Source organism: Spermophilus citellus (genome assembly GCF_964194105.1).
Source record: "Spermophilus citellus genome assembly, chromosome: 4".
Classification (NCBI taxonomy): domain Eukaryota; kingdom Metazoa; phylum Chordata; class Mammalia; order Rodentia; family Sciuridae; genus Spermophilus; species Spermophilus citellus.
The window spans coordinates 157,321,329-157,334,318 of NC_138185.1; the positions used below are offsets into that span (position 1 = coordinate 157,321,329).

General features: G+C 40.4%; 1 protein-coding gene across 1 annotated transcript in view; it reads left to right on the forward strand.

Annotated features, from left to right (window-relative positions):
* Positions 1-1,607: 1,607 nt before the first annotated feature.
* The window catches only part of SYT16 (synaptotagmin 16), a gene marked incomplete at its 5' end in the record, with an annotated part of 265,502 nt that continues 254,119 nt past the window's right edge, over positions 1,608-12,990 (forward strand). The window contains one exon of the mRNA XM_081292276.1: positions 1,608-1,718. Within this exon, the coding sequence (XP_081148402.1) occupies positions 1,706-1,718 (13 nt within the window). The remainder of the gene's footprint in view (positions 1,719-12,990) is intronic.

Consider the following 12,990-nt stretch of genomic DNA (forward strand, 5'->3'; position numbering starts at 1 on the left):
TAAAATACAAAATAGGTTTGGGGATGTGGCTCAGTGGTTAAGTGACCCTGAGTTCAATCCCCAGTACCCAAAACAAACAAAACTTCACAAGTGTTTCACTGATCCTTTGAATGAGCCTGAACTCAATTGTCCCCCTTTAAACCCCTTTAATTTCTTGCTTTGTGAGATTTAAATAGGTTCAAAATTCTGAGATCCTCCATAATGCTTTCCTCCAGCCCATTTCAAGTTTTTTGCCTTTTAGGGGCCTACCACAGAAGGTTATAGGAAACAAAACCCAGAACTCTCTGGTTCTTAACCTGGAAGTGAGCTTAAGAATTAGCTGTGTTAAAACTGATTAAAACATGATGGAAGTCCCACTTAGATGGAGCCTAGTCAGAATATTGTCTTCCTCATCTGAGCTCTGTGGATTGATCAGGAAGGACTCCTGGGTAGCTCTCTGGTAGCTTCCTGAGTCTCCTTAGTCAAACAGCAGCTACTTCTGTCTTTGCTTTACCCCCGAATCTTCTCTGTGTCTAGCCCAGAGCTGGGATAATGCCTACCAGGATCCTTGCAGATTGGGTTGAATGTGCATCTCTGAATGCATCAAGCGGATTGTGTTTGTAAGAAATAAGTAGCACTCCATGTACTTTGGGATATGTGTTTGAGCCATTTGATGCTTTGTGTAGGGATATGGTGATGGGGCTTCTTATGTACTACTGTCTCCTAATATACTAAAAATCCATCAGAAATTGGTTTCTAGCCTTCACGAAGATGTATAGGATACAGGTTTTACAGGCAGCTTCAGTTCAGAGTCCTTCTGAACCATGATGGCCTGTGAAGCACTACAGAGTCTGCCCCCCCCCCCCCCCCGCCCCTTCCAAGATGGCCCTCTTACACTAGTCAGCTGGCAGGGCTGGGTTCTGGCCCATGATTATCCAACAATCAGGTGGTTCACTATTTGTGAGCCAATCAGTTAGTCAGTCATATATTCACTCATTAATTCATGCGGGTAGCCAGTTATAAAGTCAACCATTCACCCACCTTCTAGATATCTTGAGAGCCTACCATGTGTCAGGTACTATTTTTCACTTGGGACTTAAAACACAGGGTGACACGAGGAGCACAGCACCCTTGCAGCCTACCAGCATGGTGATGAGCAGTTTTTCAAGCGTTCTGTTGCCCTGGAGGGTTAGTGTCCTGCACCTGGGTGAACCTTGTCTCCCACCCCCAACTTGTTTCCTGCTTTGCTCCCTTCAGTCCGGGCTGAGCATTGACTCTTGGATTTCAGCCTCGCTGGTAAGAAGCTCCAGATATGGGCCAGGCGGAAAACCGGAGACAAGAAAACAAATATGTAGCAGAGGAATATAGTGGGAAAGGTAGCCAGATGAGGCGATCCTGGCCAGAGCGTTTCCAAGTTGGTGCCTTCATTGTTTTGGGAGTATGGAAGGAAAGGAAGGGCAGATGCTGCGAGGCTGGGAGGGGTAGGTCCAGCCGCTGGAGCCGAGGCTGGGCGGGTTTGACCCCCAGGGCTGGACTCTCCGGGCGCGGGCGGCTTGGCAGGCGGCAGCTGCGGGGCGCGGGGCGGCGCGGCGGGGGCGCGCGGCGGGAGGGGCTGTGCGCTGCGCGGCCCCCGAGCGCGCGGGGCCTGCCGAGGAGCGCGCGCCGGCCAGGCTCCGCGCCTGGTACCCCAGCCACTGGCGGCCGCCGGGCAGCCCCTCGCCCGACCATGGCGACTGACAGTAAGTGCGTTCCGGCCTCAGAGGCCGTGGGAGGCCGCGGCCAGGGTGGGAAGTTGTCTTTCAGACGCCTGCCTTTGTGCCGGGCTCGCGGGAGCAGCAGCCGGGTACTCCTCTCCTCCCGGCGGGCCCTTGCCCCCGCGCTCATCACCCTTTGCTCCCAGGCAGGACTAGAGAGGGCGGGAGGGATGTGGTGGAAGGGCGTGCGCCAGGCGCCAAGGCGGAGGGGACACTCGATGCCATGGGGTAGCGGGGCCTGCCATCTCAGCCATTCGGGGGCACTGCCCCCAGGCCCGGAGCCAGTCTTCAGGGATCCCTGCCACGAAGACACTGCGAGTTTTTGGAGCTGTGAGTTCAAGGTTCGCCTTGAGTTCTGGGTTGGGTTTGTGCACCCGCCTTCTGGGGATCAGGATGGCTTGCAATGCCACAACCCCACCAGGGTTATGTTCCCCTCTGGGCAGCGGAGGGCCAGCTAGAGACCATGTCTGGCTACCATGGACAGTGAATGAGAAGCTCGCGGAGACTTCAGGTTGAAAATCAGAATGGAAGTGTTGGAAGGAGCTGGTCGGCCTGTCTTTGGCTTCTTGGAACCTCTGCTTTTTTGGCTTATGCTTTAGGTTAGGTTCACGTCTATGAAAACTGATTAAGTTAGATGTAGCTGAAGCTAGATGTGTTAGTAAAGCCTCAAAGGAAGTTCAGGGGAAAACCATTGAGTCACACCTGTCCCACACCCAGCTCAGGCCTATCACATTTTAAGGGCGTATGAGAGACCATTTGAAAGGTGTTTTGAGACATGAGATGGAGCACAGATGGGAAGGTGAGGGTCAAAATTTCTGCAGTTAATTATTTTTCTTTAAAATTATTAATCAGCCAAGAACATAGTGCAAAGAGCATAGGTTTTGTAGTTGAAACGCATGTATTTTTGTATTTTATATCCAGAATTCACTAGCAATGGGATCCTGGCACTGTCCACAATTTCTCTACTGAAAACCCTGACAGCTGTCATATCTCAGGTGATGGTAACACAATTGGCTCTCCCTACCTAGCAGTTGCTCTCCCTTTCCCCATTTGCCATCATTTTTCTTGTGTGAAGACGCCAACATGCTCTCTCCACTTTCAGGTTTAAAAGTATATAACAGGTTTTTACAATATAATCAGCTAATAAGGGCCAAGCTTCCCCTTTTCTCAGTTCTGCTCATTTATATGAAGAGTGGTCTAGCATTTTTTTCCTAGGAAAAGAAATTTTGGATTTGAACTTTTATTAACTAATTAAAACACAACAAACAAGTAGATAATTAAACTTGGCCTTATTCATATATTTCTTAGAAATAATAAATAGTAAAGGGACTCAAACAGGCAGTTCATGCATTCCATGAATGCAATGGACAGTTCTTTTTTTTTTTTTTTTAAAGTTTTGGGTAAAGATGATGCATTTGGAATCCTAGAAAAAAATTTGCCATGCTTCTTTCTCAATTTATTGAGATAAATGTTACTTCTACGTCCTTATATGGTATGTTCAACTCTACAGAAGAATCAAACTTTATGCCATTAATTTTTGCTTATGAAAAAATTATGGTATTTGACCAGCTTAGCTCTTGAGGTGATTTGGGGTCAATATTATGTTTACTCTCAGCTGAAATGGAACTAGAAATCAGATAGGTTTCCAGAGTTTAGAGAATAGTTAGTATTTGTTCTTATTTATAAGTAACAGGAAAGACTTACCATTTGTCCTTGTGGAAATGAAGAGAAGGCAAGTATTTTCAGTGAGTATTTTGAAAAATACCCCCCCCCAAATCTTGAATATATCTTTAGTTTAAAGTTCCACAACCTTCTATAGTTAGAATAGAGGTGATTCTATAGTGTAGAGCCCATGATTACTTCTAGACACAGAGTTTTTTTTAGTTAGCTCTATGGCTGGTGAAGTAACTCAGTGGTAGAACAGTTGCCTGGCATGTGTGAGATCTGTGTTCTATCCCCAGCACAGGGAGAAATAAAAAAATAAAATAAAGTTAGCTTTGTTTTCCAGCCCTGGCTGCACATTAGACATATTCCTTAAGAGCTTTAAAATATACATGGACATCAGTATTTTTTTTTTAATAGTCTCAGACTTTCACAGGCATGCAAATCACCTGAAGGGCTTGTTAAAAGAACTTGCTGTACCCCATCCCCAGAATTCCTGATTCAGTAAGTTTGAGTTATGGTCTGATAGTTTATATTTCTAATAGCTTCCAGTGATATGAAGCTACAGTGCTCCTAGTGCTTCTTACCTCTGCAGGTGAGGGAATAGTAGATGACAGGCAGGTAGGGGTATACAGAGTGATGATAATGTCTTCCCAAGTCTTGTTATCAGACGGTGTGTATATGGCCTTTTTATGATAAATCAAACCTGGGTTCAGTATTGCCTAAGGACTACAACTGATTGCTTTTTTTTTCTATTTTTCTCCCCTTTCCCCAAATTTCCCCTTGAGGGAAAAATTGGCTTAAAGCCAGGCAAATTCAAATTCTCTCTTCCATTCCTTTCCTGATGGAATCCAGAAGGACTTTCTTTATGAAGGTGTTCTGTAAGTGTATATCAAACACAGAGATTTTGTAAAAAATAGTTGCCTATAAACTTATAATGTTCACAAAGAAGAATGTTGCCTACAGAAAATGTCTTTATGTCCGGACAGCAGGATGTCTAAGGGCAGGTTCCAGAAGCGAAATGAACTCCAGAGGCTTAGTGTGGTTTTCAGTAAGTTACCATGAGGTGTTAAGCAACTTTGTTCCAATGTGTAATGTGTTGTGGTAGTACTTAGGTATTTGAACTATGCTTTATGATTTCCTCAGTAGCAAGTGTTCCAGATAAGTCTTTGTTTCCAGATAGTAGTGAAGAATTTTTCTCTTTTTCTTCCATTTATGGCATTTGTTGAATTATTAATACTCCTTTTTATGGGTCTTTGTTTTTTAAGTCACTTGAGTCTGCTTGTAAGAATTAAATTCTCAGGAACAGTCAGGGATGTTAGGCAATGTTGGAAATAACTAACTATATTATGTCTCAGAAATCTTGAGCAATTCTTGAGTGGTTGTGTCTTGGGGCTGTTGCTGATGAACATTTGGTATTACCAGGGAGACATCTGGTTGCCTATGGTTGTTCCTAGTCTACTGGTTGATCTTGTGTCATTTTTTTTTTTTTTTTGCCTGATCCATCCACAAATGGATTGTTGCTATCCCACAGGCAGTATCCACTAGTAGCCATTCTATCCCTCCTACTTTCTAGTTGACAACCTGCAGTTTCTTTTTTCCCCATCCTCCCTACTTCATCAGCAATCTTTGTACTTGATCCTGGAGAACGGAAGGAAGAGAGCCAAGGAGGGAAAAATCAAATGTAGAACCTCGGCAGGAAATGATGGGGAACCACTGCCAAATATTTGCTTGAGATATTCAGGATGTAGGATGTCTCAGACTTTCACAGGCATGCAAATCACCTGAAGGCTGTAATTTAGTCATTACCATGATTTAGGATTATGGATTGATTAAAGGAAAATTGCTTGGATTTGAGCAAAAATGAAATTGAAATTCTTGAAATTTTTTCTAGTAATTATTAAAAAAGGTTACAAATGCTGCTAAGTAAAATGTACAGAGAAGAAAGTTAGAAAATGATAATTTACATTAAAATGACATTACTCACAAAGAAGTGATATAATTCACAGAAAATATCCTTATGTCCTTATAAACATGACAATAGTATTGAGTCAAGAAATAATCATCCATGGAGCACTGTGAATACAATACCACTTATACCAAAAATGTATAGCCTGGTTCTAACCTTGAGAAAATATCAGAAATATCAGGTGAAAAATGCTACCAAGGACATTTGAATATGTGTTCTGTTTGGACAATAGCATTGTGTCAAGGTCAGATTTCATAAATTTGAAAAGGAATACCTTTCTTCTTAGGGGAACGGGTATAGTCAGGATGAGGGGGCATATGTCTGCAACTAAATCTCAAATGCGTTGGGAAAAGACATATGCATGTCTGTAAGTCATATGAAAAAGAGATAAAGCAAATGTGGCCAAGTGTTAACATTTGGTGAGTCTAGGAGTTCTTTGTATTATTCTTGCAACTCCTCTGCAAAAAAATTTTTTTTGGAGGAAAAAATGCTTATAAATGACAGAACTGAGATGTCAGCCAGTATTCTAGACGGTATGGTCTAATACTATTGAGATGACTTTTTGGAAGAATAATGTTGAAGGACCCCCATTTGTAGATTCTGTTTTGGGATGATAATATTCACAAAGCTTTATGAAAATGTCATATGGACACAAAAGAAAACAGTCTAATTAACCGTGAAGCACCAGAGTCCGGTCAACTGTAAGAGGTGTCAGCATTTCATCACTCTTGTTGCATCTCTCTCCAGCACCCTCCTAATTTTCTGGAGAATGTGTTTTGAAAGTATCTTTATCACGTTATATTAACCACTGTCTCTTCAGCATGTCTCTGTGCATACTTACCCCCTGTAACTGCTAGGCTGTTATCCCACTGAAGAAAAGTACCCTACAATAAAAGATGATAGAACTCAGATATTATTAGTGTCGTTGACTAGCAATCAGTGTTCTGAGAAGTGCATTGATTTGATATATATGGATTATACTCTTGCTTTAAGTTTGAAAAGCTGACTCAGCCTGGGTAATTATAAACAGTGTAGAAGAAAAGAGAAGCTGCTTGTTCTCGTTTTGTTTTCCAAATTCTTCCTCCTGTTTTTTAAACCAAGAATTAAATTCTAGAGAAAAACATAAAGATGTGTCTGGGGACAGTATTCTGGACTGATTTACTCAGTTGGGATTATCCTATTGAAACATTCTGAAAGTATGCCAGAATAAACACTTTCATACTATTTGAGTAGAATTCCACTTTATAAATTTTCTGATTGGCATCTCTGAATTGGTGAAACTTTTTCTCAACTGACTTGACTTTCTAATTGTATGTAAAGCTTGGTCTACCTAGCAATGGGTTAGATCTCTTGGGAGGAGAGTATGGTAGATTTGGATGACATTTGTTGTTTTAGGTCACTAGGCTATCATTTAGTCATTACCATGATTTAGGATTATGGATTGATTAAAGGGATGCAAATGATGGTAAAATTCATTAACAGGTATTTCTAGTGTATTAGGGAGATACCTGAAGTACATATTACAAATAAAATTCTTAAGTGCAGTTGTCTTTCATTAAGGATTATCCACACCTGACTTTTTTAGATTTTTAATTTATTTCTTTAATTTTTAAAAAATTTTAATTTTTATATGTGACAACAGAAATACATTACAATTCATATTACACATACAGAGCATAATTTTTCATATCTCTGGTTGCACACAAAGTAGAGTCACATCCTTCATGTCTTCACACATGTACTTAGGGTAGTGATGACCATCACATTCTACCATCTTTCCTACCCCTATGCTCTTCCCTTAACTCCCTTCCCTTTTCCCCTTTGCCCTATCTAGAGTTCATTTAATCCTCCCACCCCCAGCATATTATGAATCAGCATCCTTAAATCAGAGAAATCATTTGGCATTTTGTTTTTTGGGATTGGCTAATTTCACTTAGCATTATACTCTCCAGCTCCATCAATTTACCTGAAAATGCCATGATTTTATGCTCTTTTAATACTGAATAATATTCCATTATGTATATATACATCACATTTTCTTTATCCATTCATCTATTGAAGGGCATCTAGGTTGGTTCTATAGCTTAGCTATTGTGATTGTGCTGCTATAAACATTGATGTGACTGTTTTTTAAGCCAAGAATTAAATTCTGTATGTTGTTCTTAAGTCCTTTGGGCAACACATCTGATTTTAGGTAGTTTACATTTATGGATGAATACCATTCCTTTAGAATATATTTTCTTTTATTACCAGACTAAAAGATCCTTCTGGATTCTAATTTTAGAAATGCAGTAAGTCACATTTATAGTTTGACTCACAATGGAGTGGAGGTTAAGAGATATACAATGATTTTACCTACCTTAACATGAAAATTCCCCTTGTTTATTACACCATAAGCATAATCTATTATCAATCTCAATTAGGTATTCAATTGCCTTAGCTCAGAAATTTCAGAAGACTGGTTAACAGTGTGATATGGTAGAATGAAGTTCAGGCTTGGTTTCAGAGGTGCCTGAGTTTTGATGTCTGGCATTATTACTTAGTGGTTGGGTGATGGGATCAGGTAGATTGACTTGAGTGAGGCTTTGGCTTTGGCTTATTCCATTTTGAGTAATTGCAAGAAGCAAATGAGATGGTACAGAGTAATGCCACGAAGAACACAGCCATTAATTCAGAAAACTGGTGAGGGGTGATGGGGGTTGAAGAAAAGACAGACATACATAGAGAAAAAGCTGGGGCCAAGTGGGACATCGTCCCCTGATGGAGGATGAATGACCCAGAGCTAGCTCTGCACATTTATTATATAGATTTAATCAAAAGGTTATTTGTGGGAAAGTTTTAGCAAAACAGGCAATCTGAAGGATGCAGGACTGGCAAGACATTAGGATTATCATGTTATGTTCAGAAATATCTATGCCTAGGAGTTGGTGCCTGAGCTCAAGTTCCTTACTGATAAATTTCTGTGCCTTTGTACACAGCCTCCTCAGTCAGGCATCACCATAGCAACTGGGCCATCTTGACCTGCACTTTTGCACAGGAAGTTCCCAGTGCAAATGCTGCCATGTGGCAATCAGAAATCATGGTTCAAGTCACTGCTCTCCACAGAATAGGTGTTCAATAAATGTCTGTCTCTTCACCTGATGCTTTCTGTAATTTATAGCTCGTATAACAAGAACAATCTGACCTTCAGAAACAGGGTGCCCAGTCACTGACATTTTTCTGTGTGAAGAATATAAAATTAAGTACACATGTTCTGTTAAAAATGTAAGACTCTAGGGAAGAGAATCTAGGACAAATCACCCAAAGGTGCAGAACTCAGATTTTAAATAGAAGTATTAATCATGATGTTTTTATCCCCAGTGCTAATTGTTTTGGGCAAGTGTGTCTGCAGCATCTATCATAAGCATATGAATTTGTGGTGCATGTGTGCACACTTAGCTTTTATTTAGTGGCCTTGGGAGAATTTAGTCAGAGGCTTTTGAGGGGCTAGCACAGCTGCCTCTTTATTGAAGATCCAAGAGGATTCTGAAGATTTCTCTGCTAATTTGCATTTGATGATTTCTTTAGACTTTGTGGCCTACCCTTCTCTTGGATGTGACTCATGGATAGGTGTTACACTGGATAGGTGTGTTGGAAAGCTTGGAAAGCTTGACGGTATTGCTAGTTATTCCATTATTGTGTTTTAAAAGACCTTAATCTTCTAGTAATGCCCACATTGCCTGCCTGGTGTCTCCACTGGTCCTGACCTCAGTCACCATGACTTAATTTCTGGGAGTAGCCCATCTTTTAGATTGTGGCTCTGTTGGGGGCCTGCTGTTGCCTGTCTTGACATTCCCCATTTCTCTTCTTTTCAATGTGCTACCTCTTTGTATCTGCCAATCCGATTTCTCCTTTAGTTTTACTATTTTTTGGAGTTTTGGCTGAGACACATGGACTTTATTAATCTAAGATTTGTAGCATCCTCAGCAGCTTAGCTGCCTTCAGCCAGCTTACTCCTGATTCTCCAACAGGGAGGAGGGAGACTATAACTCTTCACCCCTGATCTCCTACCATCCTTCTCCTTAGATTTTTTAGAAGTATATTGCAGTGTCTTTCCTAACTGGTCCATTAGAATAAAATCAATTCTTAATATTTTAGTGGTAACAATTCCAATCATAATGAAGTCATGTTTTTTCCTACAGTGTTATTTTTTTTTTACTCCTCTGTATTTGTTGTCTCTTGTTGCATAACAAATCACTAAGTGCATAGAAGCTTAAAACAACCCAGTTTGTTATCTCATAGCTCTGTACGTCTGAGGTCTTGACTTATGGGGGTCAGGGTGTCAAACAGGGTGTCAGCAAGGACTGTGTTCTCATCTGAAGGTTCAACTGGAGAAGATCTACTTCCACTCCCACAAGGGGTTGGTAGGGTTCAGGTCTTTGTGGGCTGGTAAACTGAGGGCTTCAATTTTATACTGGCTGTTGGCTGGTGGCCTCCCTCAATTCCTTTCTATGTGAGCCTCCCCAGTATGGTCATTTGCTTCATCAAAGTCAGCAGGGTCATCTCCTAGGAAGCTCATAAATGATAAAAATCATGGAAGTGAGTGCCAAAGATTCATACCTGGGCTGTTAATTCAGAAACCGGACAGGGGGAGATGGGGGATGAAGAAGAGACAAACTCTGATGGAGTTTGACTGACTGACGAAGAGCTAGCTCAGCACATTTATCATATAGGTTTCATCAGAAGGTTATTTGTGGGAAAATTTCAGGAAAGCAGGCAATCTGAAGGATGGAGGACTGGTGAGACATTAGTGTCATCTTGTTTTGCTCAGAATTCTCTATTATTGAGAGTTGGTGTCTGAACTCAAGGCCTTGACTGATAAATGCAACATACCCTCTCTGTGCTGGCATCACCATAGCAATCAGGCCATCTTGACCTGCACTTTTGACAGGCATCTCCTAGCACAAGGCAGCCATGAGAGGGTCAGAGGCCATAATTTAAATCACAGCCCTCCATGATTCCATCATCTTTGCTGTGTTTTGTTGGTTAGAAGCAAGTCATAGTTATGACTCTTGATTTTAGATGACATTGGGATAGTAAAGCCTGAAATACTTGCTTAGGTCAGAAAGGAAATTATTTTTCTTTTATATTTTTCATGGAAGCAAATGGATTTTTTAAGGTACACCGCTAATGTGTGAGGCACTTTATAGGGATAGGATATTAGTTGTAGTTTTAAGGCTCTGTATGCTTGCATCATATACTATTAATGATTTAATCCAGTTATGACTATTTTCTTATTAAGAAGGTGACAGATATCTGGAAACTGGACAGTTCCTGATTGTCTCATAATATTGTTCTGAGTGACAATGAATTACTGATAAATTCTCCTTTTTATATTATTGATTTAGAGTTTAGAATATGAAACCAGTTTTAAGAGTTCGCTTAATGGAAAATATTGATTTTTATTGTATGTCTCTGTCTTGAATTTTTTTTAAAATAAAGTAGACTTTATTTTATTCATATATTTGTATGTGGTGCTGAGAATCGAACCCAGTGCTTCACACATGCTAGGTAAGTGCTCTTCCACTGAGCCACAACCCCAGCCCTGTCTTGAAATTTGGAGCACTTTGATTTTTGGTTGCTACTTGTCACCCAAAAGCTATTCTATGGTAAGAGGCATAACCAACATCATCAGCTGCTTATAATCAAGGTAAGACTATCCTACTCTTGTAGAATCCTGGAGACAAAAATTTTCATTTTTATCGATACAATTAGCTTACATAAAAATGTATAGGAAGGCTACTGAAATTATTTTATTAAAAAGCATCCTTTTATAACTTTCTTTTTGAAGTTATTATCAACTCTCCCAATCAGAATCTATCACTAATTTTACCCATACCTCTTAATTATTTAGTTTATATGCACCGTGAGAGGAAGATCTACTTTTTAGTCATATTTCCTCTATTTTGTTGTCTGTTGCAAGCAGCATGGTGGTATAGATACAGTAACAGCACAAATGTTCAGCAAGTTTTGTTTATCTGCTCTGAGGCACCTTTCCACCCTGGATCTCATTGTTGTTTTTCAGTGATCCTCAAGATGTGGCTCTTTGGATCTTGGGGACCCTATAAACCCAGAGGCTAGTGGTCCCTGATACTTTTTACATGGTCTGTGAGGCCAAAATGGTTTCCATAATAATAAGATTATGTTTATCTTTTTAATCTCATTTTATTAAGTGTACATAAAAGTTTGCAGAAGACACATGAGGGGCTATAACAACACCCTGCAGTCAGTAGAATGTATGCTTATGTGTTCTTCTGTTTTAAATATATCTCAGTTTACATTTGAAATATGGTACAGATTAATAAATAAACTTCAAAATTCTAAAGTGCTTTGGGGTCTTTACATTTTTTAAATATATAAGGTACTAACTAAGACCATAAATTTGAGAACACTGTATTACTTTGTCAAACGTTGTTCTGGAACAAATCCTCTATTCATATCTTGAACAGCTGGGTATGATCCTTGGTTATCCATTCACATTTGAGAGTAAGCCACTGGTTATTAATTTTTTTAGTTGTGGATGGACACAATACATATTTACATATTTATTATATATATTTATTTTTATGTGGTGCTGAGAATACAACCCAGTGTCTCACATATGCTAGGCAAGTGCCTCTACCACTGAGCACTGGTAATTATTTGTAAGGGCTGCTTTATCTGTTGTATTGTTTTCAGGTGATCATTCAGAAATCAATTTCATTGTGGGCACCCAGTTTTTGGTATTTATAGATATTTTTCTGGTTCCAGTAATTTTTAAAAAAACAGAAGAATATTTCACTTCCCTGTTTCTGGTTCTCTCTGAGAAAAGCTGTGTGTACATGAGCCTACCTGTTGTCATTTTGTGAGTTCAGGCAGTGAAGAGGTCTGGCTGTCTTCTCTTATTTGAGCTCTCTGTGAAGACCCTATTTTCTGTACAGAGCCTCATTTTGCCACAAGGTGATGCCTGGTTCCCAAACCCAGAGCCTCTGCTTTAGTTTTTCCCAAGATTAAACAGAGTGCCCCACATCAGTGCATTGATCAGCTCAGGTTACTATAACAGTTTTAGTGAGTGCTTGCATCATTTTGACCAAAATACCCAACAAGCACAACTTAGAGGGGAGAAAGTTTATTTGTGGCTCATGGATTCAGAGGTCTCCATCCACAGGCAGCACATAATGGGGAAAGGGCATAGCAAGGAACACTGCTCTACTCATGGCAGCCAAGAAGCAGAGGCAGTGGGGAAGGGGCCGCAGGGAAGTTGGACCCCTTCAGGACATGCCTAGTAACCTGCCTCCATCAGCCCTGTCTCACTTATCTACAGTTACCACCAGTCAGCCCATTCAAATTAGGATGGACCGATTAGGTTATAGATCTCACAGTTCAATCATTTCACCTCCAAACATTCCTGCATGAATACTGGAATTTTTGGGGGGACACCTCATATGCAAACCATAATAATAACAAAATAATATTATATGAGTGGCTTAAACAAATAGAAGTTTATTCACATTTCTGAAGGCTAGAAGTCCAAGGTTGAGTACCAGCAGAGTTAGTGTCTGGGATGTTTCTCTTCCTTGCTTGCAGACGTCCACCTTCCTCTGTGAC